At 42.8% G+C, this 27,142-nt stretch overlaps 2 protein-coding genes across 8 annotated transcripts in view; one reads left to right on the top strand and one right to left on the bottom strand.

The window, feature by feature from the left end:
- Positions 1 to 1,118, bottom strand: part of FAS (Fas cell surface death receptor) — a 16,562-nt gene extending 15,444 nt beyond the window's left edge. For 2 of the 6 annotated variants that reach the window (XM_075154654.1, XM_075154650.1), the window contains exon 1: positions 844 to 1,118. In XM_075154654.1, the coding sequence (XP_075010755.1) occupies positions 844 to 1,101 (258 nt within the window). In that variant the 5' untranslated portion in view covers positions 1,102 to 1,118. Of the gene's footprint in view, positions 1 to 647; positions 774 to 843 lie in introns of those variants that run through there. The other 4 variants (XM_075154649.1, XM_075154651.1, XM_075154652.1 and 1 more) reach the window with 4 other exon arrangements.
- Positions 112 to 27,142, top strand: ACTA2 (actin alpha 2, smooth muscle). Of its 2 annotated transcripts, none has more exons than XM_075154658.1 (9): positions 112 to 245; positions 19,101 to 19,272; positions 20,932 to 21,060; positions 22,417 to 22,527; positions 23,008 to 23,092; positions 23,177 to 23,338; positions 23,610 to 23,801; positions 24,763 to 24,944; positions 25,734 to 27,142. In XM_075154658.1, exons 2-9 carry the CDS (start codon positions 19,144 to 19,146, stop codon positions 25,875 to 25,877), a joined length of 1,134 nt encoding a protein of 377 aa, XP_075010759.1. In that variant the 5' UTR covers positions 112 to 245; positions 19,101 to 19,143; the 3' UTR covers positions 25,878 to 27,142. The 2 variants fall into 2 exon arrangements, with proteins under 2 accessions (XP_075010759.1, XP_075010758.1); XM_075154657.1 differs by lacking the exon at positions 112 to 245 and adding an exon at positions 16,455 to 16,514.

Below are 27,142 nucleotides of genomic sequence, written 5' to 3'. Positions count from 1 at the left end.
TGTTGACAGTAGCCCTTCAAAATGAGTGTTTGCGAAGGTAACTTTACTGACGGTGGTTGGACATGTGACCTAAGCTCTGAAGCTGCAGAGACTCATACTGTGCATAGGGGATGATTAAGGCAAGAAAGGAAGGCCCTGCCCTGCTACTTCCAGCAAACGCTGCACTTCATGCCACTGAATTTGGACTATTTCTCTAGCTTGTCCTGGGTCACTGTTGGCAGCGGTTCAAAACTCCTGCGCCACAGGTATTTGCTTTATGTTGCTTTACCAGATCACTTTGTTACGGATCCCTGAGGTGCAGTGCATGTCAACTTTCACTAACGCGGTCTTTGCCCGGGCAGATACCCAGCCACAGACCTAACCGTGCTGTCTATGCATGGATGCTGAACCTGCCTCGCCAGCCTCTCCGGCCGGGTCTGGGTGGCTGCAGGCCAAGGCCAGCTGTCCCTGGGTCCCCCGCGGCTATGGCACGCGAGCCGGTGTCCCTGACAGCCACCTGCATCCATCCCCCTTTTCTTTCCCTCCGCTTTTCCACTACGCCCACTTCCCTTCACCTGGCACCCTAAGAGGTTATCGTAAAATCATAAAGTGCCTGAACTTGAAGGTGGGTTTTTTAAAGAAAAAAAAAAATCGCCTAAACGAACTACCTGAAATCTCGGAAAAAAGTTTGTCACGGCCGGCGACGATCAGAAACCGGGCAGCGCTTCTGGCACCGCCGGGCCCCGCAGCACCCGGCCGCCCTGCTGCGGAGCGCCAACCCGGCCCGCCGCCGCCCGGGCTCCGCCGCCGCCCCGCCCGGCTCCCCGGCGCCCGTCCCGCTCACCCGCTCGCGCAGACACTTACGAGGAGCAGGGGAAGGAGTCCCCGGGGCATGCCGCCGCTGCCCGCAGCCTCCGGCAAAGCGAAACCGCCCCGGCAGCCTGCTGCTGCCCGCGCCCGGCTCCTCCCATGTTGGTAAACACGGGGCGGACCCGCCCCCGCGGAGGGGCCGGCGGCCGGTAGCGGGCAGAGCTGGCCCTTCCCCGCCCTCCCCGCAGGTGCCCGCGGCGTCGGGAGCCAGCCCTGGGCAGGGGCTGCCGCCCCCGACTGACCCCCGGGCATGGGACGGGCGGTTCCGCCCGCTCTCTGCGCTGAGCTCCCCGCTGTGAAAGGGAGGCAGGGGCACGGCGGCTCCTTTCGGGTGTCGCGGGCACCGCGCTCTCCGTGGGGATCTTAAGTGTTTGGGCTGCATGGGGTCGGGTGCACCGCTTGGCAGCTTGTGAATGCCAGGCATAGCCCTGAGGTCACAAAGCAAAATGCCAACTGAGTTTGGGCTGGGCATGAGGCATTTGCTTCATGTGCTTCAACTGCTGGGTAGAGCAATTGCCTCCCCACCAAGGGCAGAAACTCCCATTTTGCAATGTTGGTAAGCACAGGCGTGGGGCAGGGAGTCCTGAATCCGTAAGAGTGGAGCAGTCATTCAGGATAGGCTAAATTCACTGCAGCAGAATATACTGCCTTTTGCTGTCCTATTGAAAGGATTGCTCAAGCCTGTGACTTCTGTTTCATAGCTATTTCCAGTCACTCCTTGTGTTTTTCCTGCAAGCTTTCAGTGGTTTGAAATGCTGGCAGTCTGGCCTCCTTCACAGTATTAGAAATAACGTGATGGTGTCAGTTATTGATATGTGTTTTGATCTTTCAGGTTTTGACATGATGCTGTTGCCTTGGAAAGACCATGGTTGCAATTGAGCTGGCATTTTCATTTTAAACACCATTTTTCAGTGGTTTATGACTCAGATTTTCAGAAACCCTTCAGATTTTCTGCTGGTATGGCTCTTAGCTGCCATACAGATAAGCTGGGTTCATAACATCAAGAAAAAATAGCTGCTGTTTTAAATACTTCAGGCTTTTTAACCACTTCCGGATAAAACGGAATGTACTGCTGACACATTTTTAGAGATGTTGCCTTTGGAGTATCCTTTAACAATCAACTTTTTGCCTTCCCAGTGGCAGTACGGAGTATGACGAACGAGAGGCACCTCTCTTGGGTGCAGTGCCTGTGTTACACGTCTGTAGTTTCTACTGGGCAAACCCAAATCAGTCTGTACCTGAGACTGTTAATTTTAGTGGAAATTTGCATGCGGATAGGGGTGGAGTAGGGACTGCGAGCAACGTTGTCCAGATCTGGACGGCTGCTGCAGCAGAAAGCTCAGAAGAGTTCTTTCCAAATTCATCACTTGGCGGATTGTGGTTTGTCCTAAAAACAAAACCTGACGAGACTGGGCCCTCAGCAGGCATCACTTAGCATTCAGTAACACCTCGGTGTGCTTCTTGCCCTAATTATCCAATGTCTCCCTGTAATGTAGCTAATGTCTATTAGGCGCATGCAGTTTACACTCTTCCCCACCCGCCCGGAGGTGTGATGACTGCATGCATGTATCTGTTTTGCGGTGGAGTGTTTTTGTCTCGGTAGGGAGCTTTGAGAAACGTTTGAGAAGCCACCAGATTCTTGTCAAAACAATAGTGTCTGCGTATGACTTGGAGTCATACCTCATGTTGTTAATAACTGTAGCTGTTTGGGGTTTTTTTATATATATAATGGATACATACCAAGAGCCAGTATGTGTTTGGAGGATTTTTTGCTTGTTGTTTGACTATCCTGAGTTGATGTTGGTGAGCACTGTAAGGCCAGTGTTTCCATCTTTGCATTGTTCCTTGGGTTGCAGCAGCCTTTTTGGGCTGGGAAAAGTGGCAGCCTTGACTATTTTCTTTACTTGCCCTTCATCTAAAGCTTAATTCAGATGTCAGCTGAGGAGTGCTAAGCAGGAGTACAAGACACCGCACTATTTTTCTTACCAGCAGATGGCCTTGCACCTTTGCTAACATGCAAAGAGGGATCAGACTCTGCTGGGATCAAACTCCAGGAACAGTTAGCACACAGGAGACTGGCTTTTTAGTTCCTTTGCACTTCCACCTTTAAAAATGTAAGGTTTTGGAATTAAAGTGAAGTTTTTGATTTATTTTCTATGCTGTTTTGATTTTTGTGGTTTTTTTTCTTGTTATTGTTGTTCTACGTCCACGTATGTGCCCTGGTCATAGGAAATTCTGTTCAAGATAGCTGCAAAAACACCCGAGGAGTAATTTTAGACACACACAATCACAGTGTTCTGGCTTTGAGAGTCGCTGGGTTGGAATCTGTATTCATGCCTTAATGGCATCAAACCTTTTCTTCCCTCTCCAGAAGCCTACTTGCACCTAGAGAAACTGGCTCCATCAGGGTATTATGACCTTATGAATTGCTAAGTTTTTGAGAGGCTAACTTAGTTAGTCTCTCCAGGTGAAGAAAACTTTGTCAAGGTGAAATAAAACATGATTGAGGGCCCAGAGGCCTGTGCATTGTATTGGTCTCATCTCAAAATGTTGAATCCACATTTATATTCCAGAGAGAAAATAACGGGGCGGGGAGGGGGGTAAGATCTGGCTTGCTTTCTACTACTTCTTTCTTTGTTAAATTGTTACAGATTTTTTTTAATGTAAATATACTGGGTTTTTTAAAAATACTTGGTTTAGATTTGTTTTGGCATATTGGTAATTATTTAGCAGTTCTTTTGCACTAAGTTTGGGAAATTAGATTAATGTAGTGTAACTTGACCAAAGTAGTTCCATCAAACTTAAATTCTCCTTTGACCTACAATACACATTAGATTATTGTCACATGGAAGACTTACACTGGGATACCTTAATATAATAAATGCAGGAGGTGTTGAATTTGAGTTATGAACTCCTCACTACAATTGTCTTCCTGTTAGCTTTGCATTTTCTTGTGTTGTATATGTTGACTTATTCCCCTGTCTTTTAGTAGATAGTAAGTTTGCCTTAAACTGTGGATTTTCCTTAAACTGTAGATTAGGGGGCACAACTGTTGTATTTGGACAACTTGGTTTGGCTGAAAAGGGAGCAAAATAGGCGAGAATACAGAATATATGTTTTGGAGATACTTAAAATGAAATGTTTTGTTGTGTGATTCATGTTTTTTAAATAACCTGAAATTTAAAGGGAAGGGGGATAAAACTCAAACACTTAATAATCGGACCCAAAGTAGAGTCATTTTGTTTCACTTTCTGTCTGCATTTTGTTTTATTTTGCTTTTCTGTTTTGCCTCTCCCCTCCCTCATGTATGTTCAGAACAACCTAATTTTGACTTTTGGTTCAAGCACTAGACTGAGTAATCCATCACTCACGCAGCTCTATTGCATCTCCTTCATCCTTGGTTCAAACCTGTTCCGTTCTGTGACTCTCGTCACAAGCATCAGGTAACCCTATTGGGAAATGGTCGGAGTGGCATCAGTCCTTAAATCATCAGCTCTTACTGAGTACAGTTTTATGGTGGAATGCTTTGCCCTTTGTTTTTCCAATCTTCTGTGAAACATTAAAATGGTGACCTTGCTCCACCCACCTGCTGCACCCTTTGCTCTATGGTCCTGTGGATGAGAGAAGTTCTGTAACCGCTGTAACTATTGGCTATTTTGTTGCAGTGCGATATGGCCAGATTCTGACAATTCGAGGTTACCTTTCTTGCTTTATAAGATGCTACTTACAATCACCTGGGTTAGTGGTAGAGTGAAAGGTTCTTGGTCAGATGATGTGGTAGCAAAGCACTGTATTGGCCCAAACACCCCGTTCTGCGGGTGGAGAAGCTGCTACGACAGCACAGAAGTGGGAAAGCAGTGTGTGATCAGAGCAGTTCATGAACACCCTGTGGCTTTTTTTGTAAGGGTGCTGCATGGTGTTACATCAAATCAGATCAGGGAGTTCTGGTGTGCAGTATGGTCCTATTAAAAGTAATAGTGATCTGGTACACAGGCCTGTCGAGCCATAGATGTTAGTGTTTATCTAAAAAAACCCACACTAGCAACAAAACAGAGTGAAAACACAGCAAAACAGAGTGGGAAAGAACAGAGTGGAAACCGAAACTCGTAGCAGGTTACTTGTCCCCTCTAGCAGTTCTCCTCCGGAGAAGGTGATAAAGGAGAATTGGGAACAGTCTGTCACTCTAAAAGAAAGCTGAAACAGATCCGTGTCCTTTCTCTTGTAATTCAACTTCTTGACACAACCCTGGATCCGTGCTTTTGTTCAACAGACCCAGTTTGATGACGTCAATGCATTCTTCACAGCACGAAAAAAAATCATTTTTCAAACAAACCGAGCATTTCCTTAGACTGGAAAAGCAAATTGGCTGGATGCCTGGTGGCTCCTACAGCCAATCACTATAACCTTACCATAAATGTAGATGTGTTTCTATCTTAGGGTTGATTATTGACTTTATTTTAGCCATGGGACCATCCTGTCCCAGTCCTCTGTGTGTGCACTCTACCAGTGAGTTCTGAGATCCTGAATGCTGCATTATTTAGCAAATATTTTGCACATCACATGGGCTCACTTAAAATTTGACTTTGTGACTTGATATATTGTAAATGCATCTCTTTTAAATGTTTTGCAGGGCTCTGTCTCCATCCAGAACTTGTAGCAGGCAGCTTAGCTTCAGAGGTTGGCTGGTGCTGTTTCCTCTTTTTTTCAGGCTAGTTGCTTTTAGTTGTTTTTTCAGGATGGTATTACTAATACTAAGATTATGCTTTATACTTGCAAAGCTTAGTGTACAGCAAATGTTAACTGTCAAAGGTGCAACAGATGAACTGTAAAAGGTCTTGAGATAATGTGCTAGGGAGGCTAGATGTTCTCCAGAGGTGAGTGAGGAAGTGTTCAAACCTTTTCCCTTCAGGCACTACCTGCACAGAGCACAGCTGATTTAGTCTGTGAGTCGTGTTAGTTTCCTGCATTTGTGAGTTAAATCCAAGGCCGAATCCTTGTACTGAGGATAAGAGTGGAAAGATCTGTAGAGAAATGTCTGAGTTAAAAGGTAAATGTGAGTAAAAGGTCTTTAGTTCTGCTTTTAAGCTTTGATCTAAAGATGGCAGTAACAGGCACACCAGATGGCTTTATTTCTGATGTTGAGTAAGTGACACCCAAACAGCCACCCTTCAAGGAAAAAAGTATTCATAATGATTTTGAAGTTAACTAAAACAAATTTTATTAAAGGTGGTGGTGGGGAGGAGAAGCTGAAGAAAACATCTTAAAAGATCTTAGCATACTGCATTTGATCAGAATTTCTGAAACTGTAAGAAATATTGTGTCTTTTGGGATTTAGTTCCACTGGTTTGCTTTGCTCTGTTATGCTCCTCTTTCTGGGATATCATCTAACAAGTGAGACTAGCACGCTTAGATAAAGCAATGCCTTGTGGCTGAGACTCCACACGTTCTCTTCTTTTTTTTTTTTTTTTTTATATCACTTAACCTTTGAAATTCTTTGCGGGGGGGAAGGGATTGTGATGTGAAAAGTTTTATCCCTCCCACTAACATCTCAGATGCAGTTTGGCATCCTCTGCGACATCAAACGTTCTTCAGAGCGAGAACAGGATGCAGTGATCTCGCTCTGAATATTTGTCTCCTGGGCACTGCTGTGCGCTTTTAACCGGGGCTTGTGCTTCAAGTAGACGATCAAGAGCTAAATTCTGCTAGAGAGGGGCTGTTGTGGCAGGAGCAAGGTTTGGAGGTGGTGGGGCTGTCACTGTTCCCTGCCTTCACCTACTCACCCGCTTCTACCACACATCTGCACAAACAGACAAGAGGCCTGGGTAGCTCATGCAGCTACAGGAGTGAGTCATATCTTCTCTGTTCAGCTGCACAGCCCGCTGCATAGTCAAGCTTTTATGAGCATGAAGCAAATGAAATGAGTATGTGCTACAGAATAATTTATATTTCTATCAAAATGCAGTTGATTGTTTTCTGTCGGTGGTTCTCATCAGCAATTAAATGATGGGCTTAGAAAGCTGTGTGTCTCCAAGGGAGGTCATAACAAGAAGGGATATACTGATGTTTGCTATCTGAAGCAGTCTGTTAAGTTCCCAGATAAGATGTTAGTGATATTTTTCAGCTGAATCATTGCTCAGATACTTCTTGGAAGCCAAGTATTTCGGAAGCGGCATCCTTTCTGCACTGCATGGTAGCTGCCTCTCCTTCTGTCAGCCAGCTCACATGCAGGAATGAGAGACCGGATGGGGGACTGCAGAAGGATGAACAGCAGAACGTGCGTTTCTGGTTCCCTGGGATGGGCAGGAGAATCAGGTGCCAGTGCAGGCCACAGCTTTAACAGCCACAGGTTTTCCATGTGTTTCTCCCAGCTCGGGGGTGCTCAGAATCCCCCCTGTCTGGAGGTAGCCTGCTGAGAGGAGAGCAGTTCCTCAGTTTCACGTGAGAAATGAAGAGGGACTCGCATTCCTTTGCTGTAATAGTGTAAGGAAATTGTCTTACCTTCTTGAAGTAGAGGTTTTGGACCGGATTCTCAGCTCTCATTGAATCACTTCAGTGAGCCGCGATTTTACTTGAGATCAATGGTAATTTTGATGTTGTCTTGAGCGAAGCTAAGATTTCACTACACGTGCATAAAGCGGATGTAAAGATACGTTATATCAGTAACCAGGGACTTCCCTCCCTCTGGGAGGCAGGGCTGGCCGCCAGCCCCTTCTCCATCAGCTCCTTGAAGGGGTAGCCCGGTCTGCCCTGCACTTGCTGCATGGCAGAGCCTGGAGCATCTCGGCTTGGTGCTACATGGAACTTGTTCCTTGCTCTCCCAGCTACTGTTCCACTATTCCTAAGTGACCTGGTACAAAATCCATATCTTCTTTTCAGGGGGCCTATCTGAAAAACAGCATCTGACAAAAACAAGTCTGCAGAAGAATAACTATAGTTTATTAATATCAAGGTAATAGGGAAGGTTTAGCCCTCATGAAAACAGTAGCTTGTATTGTGAGTGGTTGTTCCCTGTTCCCCCCAGCCCATTTTTCTGAGAAGACCTGGCCATTTGCAGTGCAAGCGGCGCTGAGTTTTTAATTGTATAAAATACTACAGCAACACTTTTATTTAAATACAATTCAGAAAGGGGGACATGTTTATGCTGAAGACCTGCTAATTGCGTAATTTTCTCCTTTTATTAAACAATGTGTTCATGCTGTGTAACGCAGACTAATCAGAGTGCAGAGGAATGATTTATATTATGTTGAAGAGGTCTGAGCATTTGACCTTGTAAATGAATTCCTAGAGACAGCTAAATACAATGCAGCAAGTAACAGACTCTAATTAGGAAGCTGAAATAGTTGTATGTAGTTCTGGTATCCTGGTGTGGAAACTATCCAGGCATTTTAAAGATCCTTGGGCAACAGTGTTTTGCAGCAGTGAAAGGAGTTACTACGTCTATTCAAGAAGTTACTAGTGAGGAACTGAAAGAAAGAGAAACCTGGGAAGTACCTACAGGACTGACAAATGGTAGAAACCATAATTCTGAGACCGAGATATACAAACCCTTGTCTTTTATTTAGTGCTGTTACTGACTTGCAAGAAGAACAGAACATGAATCAGCAGCCTTTAGCATTTTCTGCCTGTAGGTTACTTGGGATGTTCTTGAAGTCCTGAAAACCGCAGTGAAACCAGGCAGATGTTAGCCTTCCGTCTATGGAATGGAGAGCTGTGTGCGGCGACAGCTGTGTCTGTATCCGTACCGCTCCCTATGGGCGCACTAAATGTGTGTGTGCGATACAGAGCAGCATCTGTGATCTTATCTTGGTTAAGAAATGGATCAAAAAGCAGTTGAAGTTGGAGAAATCTCCATCTGGGCTATTGGCAAATTAGACCTGAGTCCTAACAGTTTTCATCCCCCACGAGGCCACTGGTACAACAATTGGTCTTGAAATGGGCTGGATTAAGCTAAAGCTTTGCAGAATTCTGTGTTTTTCCTTATTTCCGAAGGATGGTTATGTTTGTTTCAGAAATGTGTGTCTAAGTCTCTCGTACAGTCATAAAAGGGAAAGAACAAAACATTGTTCTTTGGTCTGATAGTGAATTTGAGCAAACAAAAATTTGAGTTAGAGGTGGACATGTAAAACACATTTAGTGGAAGAGGGAAAAAACCCCTACATTTGACTGGAAAATGCTGGCACACTTTCAGAAAACCAACCAAATTATTAAGCAAAAATAACATGGTATCTGTACTTTTCTGTAATTCTTATGACTGTCTGCAAGAAAGAGGAAGAAGAAACTACCTTACGTAACTAAGATGCACCTGCAAAGCAAAGGCGAAAAACCTGCCTGCTCTAGTCTTCTTGTGAGACTTGAGCATTGTTTGGGGAGAGGTTTATAAACTGAATGTGCTAAAGCATGACTAATAGCTGTGTGCTAAGTTCCTCCTGGCTAAGTGACCAACCATCGTCAGCTGTCAGTCTCCTGGAGCACCACAGTAGATAACAGGAGGGTCTCCCAGGCCCAAGCAGCAGCCAGGATGTGTGCAGGAAGGTGCGACAGAGGCAGGTTGAGACACAGGGCAGAGGAGAGCACCAGTGAAGTCCTGTCCTTCCTGCAAGCTGCGGTGAGTTAGGCGCCACTTTGCCGGGTGTGTTTGCACCTTGTTTTCATCAACCAAAATGACATTCAGCAAAAGTGCGATGGGTGGGGGTAGGGATCCTTTTGCACGGGTCAGAGACGAAAAGAGTTTTCTCAGGGCTTCATATTGTAAACGGGATTCTGCTGGGCAGGACTCTGTTTTATCCTAGATCTATAATGTAGATTGTAACAAGCTATAAAAACACATGCACACACAGACACACACACACTTTATCTGTGACATTTATCTGTAACTTATGTTATTGTTCAGATCACTGATAAAGGCATTAAGGTGCCTAGCCAATGACGGGTAGGGAAGGTCCCACAGAATCGCACCCACTCGGCAGTGATTTCCCCACACTGCTATGCTGTGAGACTTCAGCTAGACAGTTCTCATGCTACTCTGCATAGGTCAATTCTGCATTCACATTATTTTTAATTATTTCATGTTTTAGAAAGTAAAAGGCTTTAGATGGCTTTTACAACCAAGTTTGTAATATTTCTCAAAAAAAGTTTGACAAGAAGTCATTTTTATAAAGCCTTATTCATCAGCATTTATTATATTACCTCCTTTTATTTTTTATTATTTGGATTCTACATTGGCAGCTGTGGTAGTTTGACTTAGAGTGGTGTGTTCATCTGGAAAGTTTGTAATTAGCTACTTCTTGCCATTACGTGCTTGAAATTTTTGTTAAACTGCCTTTCTTCCTGCTTCAGGAAAACCCCTTAAGCATTTTTAAGGACTAATGAAAATAAGTTAATTGTTCTGGAGGCACTTTGGCCTGTTCTCCGGAACACCTGGATGGATGCAGGCTATCCAAAGCTGCTGCACTGTGCATGCCCAACTTTGCTGCTGGCTCTTTTAGTACCCTCCTGCAGTGGAGTTGAAATAGAAAACCCCAAACTGTTTTGCAATCCTTTGAATCTGACTTTTTCCTGGTACAGAAAATGCACATGCATTAAATATGTTTGCATTTGCCACATTATTTTTGACAATTCCATTTAACAGCATATATTTCCTATAATAGCATGCTGATTCCAAAAGTACATTTTGTTTTTATCCTAAGGTATTTTTTAAAGTATGTGTTCACTTTAGTCATATAGGTTGTAGATTTCCCCTTGTATTTTTTGTACATTCTTCAGTTTATTGCCATATCATGCTCACTCCTTCACTGTGATAGTGGTTCTCACGGAGGTTTAAAGAAAGACTCAGCTGTGCTCTCAGGAGTTGTTTGTTTATCGGTTGTGCTGAGTGGCTCATTCAGAAGACAAATAAGTTGCAGCAGGGCCATGTCGCCTTGTCCTGCCCAGCAGCGACACCTAACTGCGCCGAGCTCAGGTGCCAGGAGAAAGGCCCTGGAGACCAGGGCTGGGCCATCTGGAGAGGTAGGTACCTGCTGGTTGACGTTTGTGGTGAGAGGGACTCCACAGTTTGTCCTCGACCAGAGCCCACGGGCAAAGAAGCTGTGTGTCGGTCACAAAAAGTGAAACTCTGGCATTACAGAAAATTATTAAATTTGGTAGTGAACGAAATTAATCTGTAGAGATCCTTTTCCTTCCTGTTTGCTGGAGGGCCAGCCAAATTGGCGGATACAGGCACTTGAGCTTGTGAAGCTGTGTGATATAACTAGGCACGCAGAGTCCGCAGGTTTAATCTGTGAGTAACAGCCTTATGAAACCTGCTTCCAGCAAATTTCTCTGATGGGAATGATCTGATTTCTCATAATGTGCAAGCTCACCTTGAAACCTTTCTTTTGGTGAGATAATAACAGGGCAACTACTTCCAAGAATGTGGTGGGAACTTGGTCTCGTTGTTGCTGTCAGTCTGGGAATACGTTGGTTGGGGAGCTTGGAAGTTATTGTGGAGGAAGAACCGCTGTGCTCTTCCTGCCCCACGTGCATGCCACGTAGGTCTGACTTCCTCGGGAATACAGGGCTTGTTTTTCACAGTGATAAGGTGGGACGATTTAATTTACATTTTGACAAATTTAGTTAGCATGTCACTGGAGTGGTTCTGATAATCATCTGGGGGAATCTGTTCACTCAGCTCTTGGGAGATGTGCCAGTGTAACATTATCGTGAAGCCTTGTCTACAATGTCATTTAGACAGGTACGTCTGCGTGAACTGTGAACCAGCTACTGAGGTGCTGCTAAGAGTTTACACACAGTGGGGCAGAGCTCAGCCTTGGCCAGTGGCCTGAGGGCTTATCCAGGATCTCTGGTGGATTTGCAGCTCTTTGTATAAAGATAGTGTTCCTTTGACTATGCTTCTGATATATTTGATGTTTTCTTCCTAACATTATGCATGTCTACACCAGCTGGAGTGTGAGCTATGGGTGCTGCCTTGCAGATAAAGTGTAGAGCTTATTTCCACAAAAAATCACGAAGGGCGCTCTATCTCCAAAATCTGTCCGCATCTATTACGCATGAAGATATAGGTACAAACTCCTGTCTCAAGAAATCCTTATGCTGCACATAAGGAAGCAGAAAGGATACAGGAAGAAAATTATCGCTGTAGGTGTCCCATTTCTTTCCTAAGCATCAGCTATCAGGAAATCTCAGAGACAGGATACTGAGCTAGATGGATATCAGCCTGACCCAGCAGGGCTAATTCTTATGTTGTATTTATTTATCTAAGAAGGATGGGGAGGGAGCCATTAGCTCATTTTTACTTTGAATACGTTCCTTTGATTTTGAATGAGGGATATCTTTACCACAATACCATGGAGGAAGATACCTTGTCAAGAAGATGAAGGAAGATTGTGAATTAACGTGCTTCATCACCCCGCTCAACAGGCCCAGGAGGCAAACGCTGTCCCCTCTAGCTCTTGAACAACATTGGCAAAACTATTTTCCAAACTTTGTAGGTTGAAAACTGCTATATTTGAGAATGCTTAGAGCCATTTTGTCTTAGTTGTTGGAGAGAGACCAGTGCAAGAGCCTGACAATCATAGAGAAAGCTAGTCTATGGGTCTGACAGCTTATGGTTGATCTGACACTTTACAGATGCATACTGTGTGACAGCTGCAATGAATCAGGTTATTAGAGGGACTTTCTGCTCCCTAAAGCTTATTTATTCCCGCCTTTCTCAAAAGGGGTGGGGTAGGGAAGTGTAAAGCCTATCAATGAGATAGAGGAGAGGGCCCAAAGCCAGACAAACCAAAACATTTAGAGATTCTGCTAATGCTACGAAGATGAAAGGAATCCCCAAATAAAAAGGAGCCAGAGACATATTTAGCAGAGCCTCATTCCTAAAGAGCCAATTGGATGTAGGCAGGAAGGTCTCCACGCACGTCTCAGAAGTTGTTTTCCCTTATAAAGTAATGGCTTGTAATGTTATGAGCGAAGGGGTTACTTTATTCTCAGTTTTCTATAGCAGTTGGGATAAGACTGCAGCTTCTGCCCTCCTTTGCCAAAAAAGTATGGCATCTACGAACTGGTGCGTGGCCTCTAAGCCGGCGCTCTGCAGGCCAGCTGAAGCCCATTTCCTAGGCCTGGTGGCTATACAGCTCCTGCTGCTGTGGAGTCCCAAGCACATTTCGTGTCCGTGTGACAATCTACACAAGTTACTGAAAAACAAAGAACTTGACTTAAGGAACATGTAGCTAAGAGTTTCCACTGATATCTTGAAAGATGCATGAAGTCAATGGGGAAGTACCCAATGTGCACAGGAGCTTTGCTAGTATCACTATAAAGAGAGCAGGAAAAGGGTATGGAAGAGGCAAAATTATTTTTTTCCATTTATTTTCCTTTCTCTGATCATACTCTGGACATGCTGCTGTGGAGACTGCAAATGGTTTAGCATGGACAAAGAGAGAAGTTCTCAGGGGAAGCCAATTAAAAACCGTAGTTTTTGGCTATGGATGCAATGAAAGAACCAGAACTTCGAGATATGGACACACCAGGCAAATTGCATGGTGGTGGTTTCCACACAAATGGGTGGGATAAGTACTGAAAGATAGGCAGCAGAAAGTGGTGATGGAATTGGCCTCCAGAGGGGAAGCTAAACTACTTTCAGAAATTGTATTGTATTCTTTTTCTGGCAAAAAAAAATTTTAATATATATATTTGGGCTAACCTGGTATGTGTCCGTAGCTACAAAGTAGGCTTTAGAGGTTTGATCCTCAGCATTTAGGCTTGATTCTCAGAAGACTTGTTCTGTTCAGTTCTCTTTAGGTTCTTCTTCCTGTGTCATGCTAAGTATATTCTCCCCTTCCTCCCACCACTCTGGCAATCACCTATGTTGCTGAGAAGAAAGGTATAAACTACCAATATCATTTTTTCCCATGTGTTTTTATGTATAGTAATATCTGTGTGATCATAACTCGAGCATGGAATCACTAAGAAGAAAAGAAATACCTATATTCTATAATGTCCCTCGAGCCGGACTGACCTAATTTCCTTGTATAGTTCACCTGTTTGCCTTCCTTCCTTCCTGCCCAGGGACCTTCCATAACGTAACGCCCCAGAGACGAGCTGCCTGCTGAGCGCTGGCTCTCCATTGTGTGCTGGAGGCACGGCTGTGCAGCATCTCTACATTTTTCCTGTGCTGTTCCTGTGTATCCATCACCGTTGCTCAATCAGCCTCTAGGCTTACTTCTCCCTTCTTTCTGTATAGCCCTGTCTCTAACAAATATCCTTCTTATGGTAGGTCCCTCCAAACAACTGGTGTTTCCTCTTTATCGCCGTATCAACAGCTGCCTGCTCTGAATGAGACTCTGTGTCACCTGTATCTTTTTCATGAGCACCCTGAAAGCTGGGATTCCCACATCTTTGGTGCCCATGACAGGCAAGGTGACGTGTAATCCCCACCCAAATAACCATTCCTCGTAGCAGCCAAGGGGCTGCTGCTGCCATCATTGCCACCACTGGTAATTGTGGTACACACCAGGCTAAGTTTACAGGAACTGTGAGGAAGCTTAACACAGGTACGAAGGTGTCTGTGGTATCTGCGTGGCCACTGCCTCCTATAATATCCACAGACCCTTTTGTAGAATACTGTTGCCTGTATTTCTAGCTATGCTGAGGTGCAGTGTGAATGGTTTACCAGTTCTGCTGAAGGATTGTTTACTTGGCTCTGCAGTCTCATATGTGCTGTATCCACTAGAGCATCCTCACCAGTAAGCTTTTTTGGGAGTGTGAACTTCTTCTTATTAAGGTGAAGAGTTTGGATTCTTTTGGATCTTTGTCCCAGTCTTGGTATTTCCAAGGAGAAGCAGTAGATGATGCTTCTGAAAACCTTGGATTATGTTTCCTCCAATCTAGGAGGTAACTGATGTTTGTATCAAAATCAGACATGATACTGCAGTGAAGGGTTCTGCTGTGTGAAATTCTCCTTCCCCTTGACCTGAGTTCCCTGATCTAATACCATACGTTCTATGCGAGGTACATAATTTTTCTCAGCTGTGTTTTTGAGTGTTGTTTGAAAGCAAAGAATTTGTTTTTTTGCTGTCCTTTGAGTGTCAGTTGGAGATATGCAAAAAAGGCTTGTTTATATCCTCTGTTGTAGGTTGCTTACCTTGGTGGGGCTTTTTCCTTTTTTTTTTTTTTTTTTAAATATACCTCTTATCTTTTGCCCCAATGCTGGAAGTGAAATAATAAATAGCTTTTGCGTGGCTCATGTTCCAACGTTTGTTAGCTTCTGTTTCTGACCCTCAAAGGCAGTTACATTCCTTAAAAGTTCCTTTCCTTAAAAGTTAAATTCCTTTTGGTCTTCAATCCATAATTCTGCCTATCTGCTATCTCTACTAGTGGCCTAATCCTCATAACCTCTACATCAGAAAAACTCCCACTGTGGTTATATGGGAGATTTTCTTGCATTAAGACTACTCAATTAGCAAACACTTTGTAAGCAAACACATGATGCCCCTCCCCATGGTAACAAGACTCACAAAGCAAGGATCTCACTTGGATTCTCACATCTTTCTTGGCTTGTATGCATAGAGCAGTTTTGAATTTGTAATGGTTTAATATTGGAGTTTAGAGATGCTGATTTCTGGTCTTTAGTACAAACTTAATGACAAAATATTGTTGACTACTGTTGACAGGGCTGCTTCGCTAGAATCAGCCTGTGCAGGGAACAGCTGGCTACAGCTGTAAAAATCCAGTCCTGTGCTGAAAATAACTTGTACAGTGAGAACCCTTGCTTTATTCATTAAAAACATGTTAAATGGAAAAGTTAGAAGGGCGTTATAAAATTTAACAACTTTGTTATGAACAATGTGAGATGAGTTTACCACAGTCCAGACTTGCAGCCATCAGTGGAGTAGCGGTAGGGGTGAAGAACCCAAGGGTCCTAGGGTTTTGAAAATAAGCTGACAGAGAAACAGAATGGATTCTAACCCATCGCAATCCAGAGGGGACCATAACAATCTTTTAACAGAACGTTTTCACAACCTTCAAAGACTTCACTGTGAACCCTATACAACAGCAGGTACTTTTTTCACTACCCTTAAGCCTATGGGCAATATTTAGCATACAAGCAAAACGCTGAGCATTTAAAGAGACTTTTAGCAAAATTCAGCAGCTGTTTAGCTTGCCAGAAATATTTTCATTGTTTTTGTCAAAATCTTTAATGAAAGCAAAGTGTTTCTTTAAAAATGCCTTCACTGTTATAAATGACTGCTCTTCCAATTTATCTCTCTGCCTCTTGGATGTTACTATGGAGGCCTGGATCTCTCTTGTTTGAACACATGCTCCTCCTGCCAGAGGGTGTCTATTGCAGGCACACTCCGTCTTTCTGTATTTTAGCAACTCTCCTGAAGTTTTGAAGTGTTTATCTTACACAGCTGAAAGTCTCCTCCTGTTTCATGAGCTCTACACTGGAATGCAGTGGAAGAGACCCAGGGCCTGTGGCCACCCAGATTAGAGGTTTTTGTAATAAGGTCCCTATATGGTTTTGTTAGAGACTTCAGCTCTGTCTCTGTCTGTCTCTGCTCCTTGTTTGGGAGGCTAGTGGGAGGAGAAGAGCTGAAGGGGCTATATAACTTCAGAGCTTTCAGAGTGCACCATCCCAGAGCAGCTATCCCCAGCCAAGCGCTGTCAGGGTAAGTGGCACTGAACCAATAGCATGATTTACAGATTGCTGGAGGACTTCAATTAAATAACGTCAAATGGAAGCTATTCAGGAGGATGTACTGCTGTGCTGTAGTTTGCTTAAGCAAACTTACTTACTTATTAGAATTGCATTGATAAAATGCTTGTAATATCTATACTGAGTTGTCTTTATTTTATAGCACTTCTAAAAGGGAAATAAAAGTTCTATCCGATGATTTTGCTATTCCACCAGTGCTCCAGCATAAAGACACAGTCTGTGTAATGCCATGGCTGGAATTATACCTATATTAATATTCACATGAACCCGTGTGACCCTGCAGTGTTAGGTTTGTGTAGAACAGAGTTCCTGAAGGGGGGAATTTGCCCACTGTGTAGTAGGGTTTCTCAGCAGGTTTGCTTCAGTGCTGTTAACTCAGTGTAAGGTGACGTGAGTGTTTTGGGAATGTGACTGTAAGAAGAGCTGGAAGTATGCAAAATAGCAGTGTCTAATAGGATACAATGAGGACGCGTGTGTATTTGTCCTTGTCTCTATGTATATGAAACTACTGTTCTGTAAAATACCAAACATTTCATTAAAGAACAGGCTACACACAGTATTTCTTGTGGGGCTGGAGTTCTCTTAGTATCTTGTTGTGGAGATTGGTGAGGTGATTGGTTATCTTTAGATATAAAGCAGGTAGAAGAAAGAGGCTAAATACTGTATTAATTACTTGGGAGAAAAATTTCCTTTTTTTCCACAGTGCTGAGTGATATTTGCTGCTGTAAGATGTTACTACTGCATGCCATGGCAGTCCTGAGCTGGCTGGCAGCAGAGCGCCCTGTCTGAAATCATTCAGCTTTGGTTTTTCAACTTTTTGTACTTTATTACTAAATATGGTTTTCATTTAGAGTCCACTAAGCTCAGAAATGTAGCCTTTCCTGCCCCCTTCTTTCCCCTCCCCCAAGTGATTTTTGGCATTGCATTAGCTGCATGGGTTTGAGCAAACCCCCTGACCCCGAACTCTGTTCCAAAAACAGACGGTTGAAAAGCCTATTTCCTAATTAGGAAATGGTTTGTCCAAACCAGTCTGTTCATTCATGTTAGATAACAATTGTACTCCATTCAGTAAATGTTTGAATATAAAGAGCCTGTTTTCCCAGGAGTTTAATAAACACAAAAATTGCAACCTACTTGCCTTTCCCAGTAACAATGATAAAATATCTGGAGTACATCAAGTTAGGATTTCCCTCTCCTTGTCTTCTCCTGGGAGCTATGCCCAAGCAGCCTGCAGGAGCGGGGCTGCAGCTGTGTCTCATGGCTGCCTGGCTGGGGAGAGTCGGAGGATCTCAAATGAGGGATTTGGGAGAACTGTCCCTGCTTGTTCTATGCGATGTAGAGGCTAAACAGGTTGTGGGCTCCTTTGCTCATCAGCCATGGCTTTCACTGACCCCATTCCCACTTCGTCCTACGCTTCCAGTATTCCTGTGGCAGAAGGTTTCGGAGCCTGCGTGCAGAGCCAGCTGGTCTGTGGATGACAGCTGTCTTCTTTAGCTGTTAACACTGCAATTTGTTGAACTCTGTATGGAAGCCCAGGCTCAGAGCTAGCCAAGTGATTCCCTACCACACTAAATTGCGAGCAAATAGTTCTTCTTGAGTCCCGGTATTCAGTCCTTGTTTCTGTAATTGACTTTAATACAAAGCCTTCAAAGCATTTTTATTGCTCATGTTATCTTCCTTCTGCCAGAGGAGGAAAACAGTTTCTTTTTACTGAGACAAGGAGCCAACATAAATTATTCTGACACTCTACAAATGCAGTTTATTAGCTCCTTTGAAATGATGATGGATCATATGCTATGGCCTGTTTTTAAAACACATATTGTCCCTGACTTCATTTTAAAGGTGGGTTATTTTTTCTGAGTGATTAAGGGAGGGCTGGAAAAGGCTTTTTTTTTTTCCTTTTTAATTAGGAACATTTCTTCTTTTTAAAAAAGTTAAATGTAAACTTAATTGGCCATCTTGACCCAATGGGTTAATATCTGCATCAGGAAAACAGCACTGGTGCATGCCTAGCATTTAATGTGGTTAGTCTTTGGGAAGCCCAAGACTGAAGTGCTCTTACCTTTGACATCTTTCCATATGTGTCAGGATTTTGTCAGAGTGATAGAAAAGTGGGGGAAGTTGTGCTGAATCCAATGCAAAGGGATCTTTGTTTTTGCAGCTGTCAGTCCAGCGTTCTCTTTTATCTCCCACCCACCCCCAGCCGTGGATTTCTGTAACCAAATTTAGATAAACATTTGCTGCTCCCTGATCTGTCTGCCCATGCTGCAGGACTAGAAGTCTCCTGTGGAATCCCCTGGATAACCTCTAGTGCACACAGCCCTCCGGCAGACGTGGTTGAAACCTCTCACCCTTTCAAAAGGAAGCCTATTCCCACGTACGGCCCTGCAAGTCTTGTGATTGCCAAACCGGTGCCACACCTCTCTTTGCTGGTGCTGGTTGCTTTCGTACAGCTGTCTCTGTCTTCAAGGATGGGTCTGCTACCTGAGTATGGGTTTTTTTTGTTTTTTTTTAAAATTCTTTCCTGCTGTTTTCATAGGGCCGTTTTCTGTCTGGAGGGCCTGAGGACATTGACGTAGAAGATGTGCGAGGAAGAGGACAGCACTGCCCTTGTTTGTGACAATGGGTCAGGGCTCTGTAAAGCCGGCTTTGCTGGGGACGATGCTCCAAGAGCAGTTTTCCCTTCCATTGTGGGTCGTCCCAGGCACCAGGTGATGAACTGCTTTGGTTATCCCATACTGTAGAAGGCTTTTCTGCCCTGTCCCCAGCCCTCCACCCCAGAGCCACCTAATCCTGTGTTTGGGACTAGCCCAGCCCTGGGTGATCTGTGTAACACAGCATTTCCAGGCAAAATGAGTCCAGCAGTGCACTCACCTGAGTCAAAGCAGGTCTCTTGCCTTGTGAGATGAGCCCGTACGTGCCCTCTTCTCCCTGTCCCTTAATTTTGGATTACCCAGAGAACTTGGTGAGTAAAGCTAGTTTAAAAAAACCACAAAAGCCCAACAAGAAGTATCTGGAAATTTTGACTGCCCTAAAAGCTGATGATAGGTGATGTGTGGAAAATTAAAGGAGGAAGGAGAAGTTTTCATCAGCTTCCTATTAACCTTCCTGACTTTATTCATTTAGCTGTATCACAACCCTGTCTAGGGTTGAGTGTCTTTAGCTTCAAGGTTTACATTTGAGTATATGATGCATTCCAGTCAATTTTCATAGTTTGCAAAATATATATATTATCTGAGCTATTAAATATAGAGAGTTTCTGAGCCAGATCATCATTAGCATGAACTAGAGCAGCTTGGCTAGGCCACGACAAACTAATCTTCCTAATTAGTAGATCCACCTAATTGCTTCTATGCCATCTAAGGACCTGGTGAAACGGGAAGAGGTTGTAAGACGCAGCACTTTATATACCCAGCAAATACATTTTAAGCTCTTCAGCAGGGCAGAAGAAATGTGTGCCTAATTGAGGCCGCTGGGCATTAACATAATTGAAAAAAAATATTCAAATGCCAGCTTCTGTAGATAGTATGAACAGTATTAATTGCTCAAAAGCAAGCCATACAGTCACAGTGGAAACAAATACAGCAGATTTCTAGAACCTTTCTTTCCTGATCACGTATCATGGATAGCATTAGTGCCCTGAAGGAAGGATCATCCCATCATAAATTGCAAATACAGCTTGCTTGTTTCTAAGACAGGGCAGTTAGAGATGCCCTAGTTTGGAGTGTGTAATGACTAAGTTTTGATACGAGTATCATGCACTCAAAGCATCCTACTATATACTATTTTTTCCAGTATTTCTAACTTTAACATAGAGATTACTGTATATCCAGAGTAGTTTCCAGCTTCTGGTCCATGGACGATTTCTACAGGATCCATAAAAAGAAGCCTGTATCAGTAGATTTAACTTGTCTGTCTCTAATGGCAATATTATAGTGTTCAAAAAGAAGATTAAAAAAATGTTGAAATTTAAGCTTTGGGAAATATAAAGCGTGTATTGCTCCGTCTTGATCCTTAGATGGCACAACATCACTTTCTGCTTTTACTCCACGTTATTATAGTTTAGCAGACAGTTCATCCCTAAATAATAACGAGCATTAAACCAACCCTATTTTTCCACTTTATCTTGATGAATTTAACATTGTACTTGTGCTGTGTACTTAAACTGTAGGGGAAACATGAACTCCAGAGGTTTAAGTGAACTGAACATTTAATTTTGGAAATTAAAAAGCAATGAGTAATTCTCCATTCATTAGTATTCGTAAAGTATTTTGTAACTAATATCACTGGCAACTAGATTTATTTCACAGCTAATGTCACTTTGTGACACCTCTCCTCGAGAGACTAACTCTATTTGTCTTATTTTATAGGGTGTGATGGTTGGTATGGGTCAAAAAGACAGCTACGTAGGTGACGAGGCTCAAAGCAAGAGGGGAATCCTGACCTTGAAATACCCCATAGAACATGGCATCATTACAAACTGGGATGACATGGAGAAGGTATTTCAGCTTTGAAAAGTTGATGTGTATCACTGGTAAACAGAAATACTTGAACCAAATGTTTACAGAATACCCACTAAATTTTAGATGAAAGCGTCATGCTATCAAGTATGGTTTGACAAGAAGATTGTTAACAACAAAGGTTAACTTGCATCTAAAGCTGAAGTATCACTAGGAGTACATTAAAATAGTTATTGGGAGTTCTTTTACTCCAGTATGATCTATAAATCTTTGCATTAGCAAAGGAGGGGGAAGAAAGGGAAAAAAAAAGGGAGGGGGGGCGGGGGGAAGAAAAGGAATATCCTCAATTTGCTAGTAAAGAAATGGAATTTTAAAAGTATCTGTTTCTGCAAAAATGCAAAGCATATATGTAATTTTGATGTGAAGGGCACTGTTTACACACATACTTTTTAAGGCTTGAAAGATTAGCAATATTGCAGTGCAATGCGTCCATTTCAGAGCCAGTACTTGAATGAAAGGCTTCCAGAACCATGTTTACAGTCGTAGTCTGTATGGTTGATACAATTTCTAAGATGGTATTTCTATTTAGTATTGTGCTGTGGAGGGCTATTTGGAACAGTCGGGACATCACAACACACTGCAAGTGTGTGGAGCCACACAGGACTATCATAGCATTGTATGTTTTACTTGGAAAGACTGCAAAACCTTTCAGATGCCTAACCTATCAACCAGTCTCTAATCACCACCACCTTGAAAACAAACTGAGAAAAAACTTTTTGGCCTTTAGAAAGTCTCTGACGGTTTTACTTCTTGTTGGTGTATTAACCTCCTCATTGCGGTCCACTTGGCCCTAGATTTTTATAGCTGGTAGGAATGAGCCATGAGGAGGTGATAAACACAAGGTGGCTTTCAGCCTCACAAACCATTTGCCTTCATTTCTTTTTATGAATTCTTGGGCTGACCTCTACAAACCAAAAGATGAAACTGTTTTCAAGAGACCCATTATCTATTGAGCTCTACTGCATAGGTCTGCGTATATTCTAGAGTTGTTCTGGAACTGTTTAACTTTCAATCATTATTGAAATAGTGTTGCTGGAACCGAGTCTGTCCTGCTCTGTCCCTTCTACTGTAAGAATAATATATTTATTCTCATTAACTTATGTATCCTTAAAAGAAGTCATATATTTCTAGCAGTAAAACCTGGGGATAGTGGTTTTCTTTCTCCAGTTGCTTTGGTAATCTCTGTGAAGGCAGTAAGAACAACTGCATGAGAAACATTACTAGCCTGTCTCTAGGGCTGTAAGCAGAGTGCTGGAGCACAATACCTGTCTGGAAGTGATTCTCAGCTGCTGGTTGATAGTGTTTCTGTCCTTTGGCTTCTCCCATTGTTCTCAGATCTGGCATCACTCTTTCTATAACGAGCTCCGTGTTGCACCTGAAGAACACCCGACTCTACTGACTGAAGCACCCCTGAATCCCAAAGCCAATCGAGAAAAAATGACCCAGGTAAGCTCACAGTGAGACTATGGAATAATTCCAACTTTGTGAATGTGAACTTCATCATTTCAGTTAGTCATGCGTAGTCTATCTTTCTTAGTTATGGAAGATGGAAAGTGCATAGTGACCACCTGTCATATTTGCATATTATTACATTTACTTTAGAAAGTCAGTGTATCAGCTTTGAATGTGAGTGCTTCAGTCTGTCCAAGCTTTATGTCATCTTAATCTGTTTTTATGCTCAGGCCTATTACAAAATTATCTTTGATATGTGCGTGTGTCTATATTCATATGTTAAAGATACAGGCCAGATACAGGGACACGTCTTACAGGACAAATATTTTTGGATTTAGATTTTGAATTTTCCCTCCTTGTTATTACCAACCATCAAGAAATATGAAAATCTTGTCTTCTCCCTCTCCTTCAGTATATTGCTTCAACTAAGCTAAAACCCCTAGTGTTAAGGCAATTATTTTAATTGCATTTCAGATTATGTTCGAGACTTTTAATGTGCCAGCCATGTATGTAGCTATTCAAGCCGTCCTGTCCCTCTATGCTTCTGGACGTACCACAGGTAGGGCAACATGACATAGACATTTGAAATAGTTAAGTGTGTTGATGTGCACCTGGGAACGAATCGTGTGTTATCTTCTCAAAGGGATTGTGCTTGACTCTGGAGATGGTGTCACCCACAATGTGCCAATTTATGAAGGCTATGCCTTGCCGCATGCCATCATGCGTCTGGACCTGGCTGGCCGTGACCTGACAGACTACCTCATGAAAATCTTGACGGAACGTGGCTACTCCTTTGTGACCACTGGTAAGGGCACGCTGCTGACTGAGGAGGAGAGTTCTTTAATGTGCAATGTTTCTAGCAGCCTTAGAAGGACAGCAGTGGTCCTGCAGTTGATTAGACACAAGAAGGAATCCAACAGGAAAGTGCCCTGCAAGGCTAGCAGAGGATTTGTTTAAAAAATGGGGGGGGTGGGGGGGTGGGGGGGTGGTGGGTGTTGGAGAATGAAAGGGAACAGCCTGTCAACATGTCTGGGTCCTTCCTGAATGCCATTCTAAAGATTGAATCCTCTTGACAGCGGAGCGTGAAATTGTCCGTGACATCAAGGAGAAGCTGTGTTACGTGGCCCTGGACTTTGAAAATGAGATGGCCACTGCTGCCTCTTCCTCCTCTCTGGAAAAAAGCTATGAGCTTCCTGATGGTCAGGTGATCACTATTGGAAATGAACGCTTCCGCTGCCCAGAGACCCTCTTCCAGCCGTCTTTCATTGGCAAGTTGAATGATTGTTCTGCACATAAATATCAAGTCCTTGTTTTCTTTTGATGGCATCCCATTGCTAACTCACTTAGATGCATACACGGATATGTCCTAGCACCCATTATATAATAATCTTTCAGAACAGCACTATAATATGGTGGAAATTCATGTCAAACAATAAGGCAAAATGCTTTTCCAAAATAAACCCTGAATATTTATTCCTGGCTTCTGGCATTGGGCCCATGCCATTTTGTATGTTGTGCAGTTGGCTACTACGAGAAGTATGGCTGCAAAGCCACTTTTCTAAGTAGTGTGAGGATTGTAGTTTGAAGTTGCTTGCAGGGAGGTGGTGTGTGGGGGGGAAGTGCTACTTTTATTTTTCAAGACGACTGCTCCAAGTCCTGAATCCATGGTTCATCACATTTGCAGAGCAAAGCCAACACAATGCATGCTAATCAACAGCCATGAAGGGAGACTTGCAACAAGGTCACACAGAAATCCAGTGTCGGTTCTGCCAGTCAGCAGAATTTCAGCTCGGAAATAGATGAAGTAGTCGCATACTTAGAGGTATTAGGACATATTTTGACTGTTCTGTCTCTGAGCTGGCTCAATTTAAAAAAAAAAAAAAAGACAAAAAAAAGACAAAAAGAAAACAAATGATTCCAAGACCATATAAGGAATTCTTAGGACATTTGAGATTGCCTGCAAAAGCCTAGTGGAAACTTTACTATTCCACACCCTCAGCTTTCTTTTTAAGGAGGAGTTGTGTGCGTAAGAGGGAGAGGAGGGCTGTACACCAAGGAACTCCTAAGCAAATAATTTAGGCAGCTGCAGAATGACTTTCCAGATTTCCATAGCTGTGAAGACTGATGTCTTCCAAAGAGACACTAAAGTCCATGTTGTCAGTTCTGTGTTAACAATTCTAAGTCTCTGTATGGAGTTGCTTCCTCAGTGTTCTTTCGTAACTTCCCCAGGCATGGAGTCTGCTGGCATTCATGAAACCACTTACAACAGCATCATGAAGTGCGATATAGACATCAGAAAGGATCTTTATGCCAACAACGTGTTGTCTGGAGGCACTACAATGTACCCGGGTATTGCAGACAGGATGCAGAAGGAAATAACTGCTCTGGCTCCCAGCACTATGAAGATCAAGGTATGATGCAATTATTTGTAGACTATTTGAGTTGGCATGTACAAACTCCTCAAAATCTAATGAAATATAGCAACACTTTACAAAGTAAGTGCTTTGTACATATTTTGAATCATGTCTGTACCTCCTAGCAAATAATCACCACCTGGTAACTTTGCTGCTGGAAGAGAGCCTTCTCTCATTTCTTTGTTCATGGTGAATTCTGCAAACTGCCCCAACATGGCCAAAGAAGACCCAGCAGCATAAATTTTCCTCTGGGGCTATATGTGAGCTTCTTCAGCCCCTTTTTGGCTGATGGAGATGGGAGAAAGGAAATGGTGGTTTCGTCCTTGGCCTACAAGTTCAGAAAAGAAAGAGTCTCTGACAAGTCAATCTTCCTTCTGCTGCTTCAAATCTTCTGTTCTTTGCTTTGCAAACATTTTATCAGCTCAACCAATAAGAGTGGTCCATAGGTCACTCGTTTTTCCAAGCCCTCCTGGGCTATCATTGTATGTTTCCAGAGCAATTATCTCCCCTTTTCTCATATGCAGTCATGAATACACAAATGCACCACTCCTGGGCAGACTGATTCAGGCAGAGAAATTGAGGATTTAGACTCAGACTTAAATAACAGCTTTTTAACTTTACTGCTTGCAGCAAACTGTAGTTGCTAACTGTAATGCCAGGGATACACTAGCCCATAGATACAGTGGTTTTGTTGATTTTGAATATCACTGCTTTAATATTTTTGTATAACAAACGTATTTTCTTCACAGTGGACAGTTGTACTTAATGCTTTTATTTCTTAAACAGATCATTGCTCCTCCTGAACGTAAGTACTCCGTCTGGATTGGAGGCTCTATTCTTGCCTCCCTGTCTACTTTCCAGCAGATGTGGATCAGCAAACAGGAATATGATGAGGCTGGCCCATCCATTGTTCACCGCAAATGCTTTTAAATTGCTTTATCTTTATATGTCTACGTATTACTGTGAATGTATTCAGGAAAATACATTCTTATAATTTCATTCCATAAAACCTTCGTCGTAATGACTCTAATTAATTGGATACTATGTATTTTTTTTGAAAAAATTTTAAATATGCTATGAAATTGCTGCTCCTATTTGAAAAACAAACCTACCCATGCATTTGTGGAGGTACCATTACAGCTGGTTTGAAGCTCCACCTTGTGACATGAGTTTGTTACTACACTATACTGGGCTTAACAGAAAACGTGGTACCTTTTGCTCAATTATACCAGTGCTAGAAAACACTCAGCTATCAGGCTGCACATTGTCAAAGTTTACCCTCAGTAAACATTTTATTCTGCAAACAGAACCAGTCTTGATTTTTCCAAAGTTCTGGGCAGTAGCAAAGGAGCATAGCATCTGTTCGATATCAGGATGAGCATGGGCACTCTGCTTTGTATCTGCTCTATCCAGAAATATTATCTATCCACATCACTTCTTAATTCACAGCTGCCATGCTGGAAAAGCTAATTTTTTACAGTGTGTGGCCCAGAGGTGTATGATGTGTACTACAACAATTCTGTGTGTTTTCTTTAAAGAAACAAAACCTGTTCCTTTGGGAGCATATCTAAACACTAATAGTATTAGATTGAACACATGACTTTCCTATCATATGCCCTCAGGAGGAGTGCAGTCTATTATTTTTATGTTGTGATTTCTGGCAAGGTCTAAAGGGTAATTAAGCTGGCTTAATACACTTTCTCTTCAGAACTGTTTTTTTTTTGGGGGGGGGGGGGGTGGTAATGTAATCAAAGTAGATAAAATACTTTAGACAACTGATATTCAACTAGAAGTATATGCATAGAAGCTGAAGCCAGTAATACTGTCTTAAAGCATATATATGAATAAAGAATTCACTGAGACAGACCTGGAAAAGGTCAGTTCTAAGGAACTTGCTGCAATCTGTGTTCATTAGAGTTCAGGATAAAGGATGCTATTTATTTTTTGTTATCTAGTCTCCTGTCTAAACTCAATTGTTTACCTCACATGCCTGTTACTCACTATCTTTCAAACTGTAAGCTCTTTGCAACAGCACCTGTTATTTACCATGTCTGCGTAAACCCTGGGTTCCAGATCTTGTCCAGCTTCTGACTGTTAGCACATGTTCCAAACTTTATTGTACTAACCTTATTATTTAAAGTATAGGTCATCTAGGTTCTTGGAACAGAACTAAATAAACTCTTGTTTAAACTTTG

Source organism: Calonectris borealis, chromosome 7, assembly GCF_964195595.1.
Source record: "Calonectris borealis chromosome 7, bCalBor7.hap1.2, whole genome shotgun sequence".
NCBI classification, from domain to species: Eukaryota; Metazoa; Chordata; class Aves; order Procellariiformes; family Procellariidae; genus Calonectris; species Calonectris borealis.
Note: the sequence above shows the minus strand (reverse complement) of the source record. Positions and strands in the feature narration are given on the sequence as shown.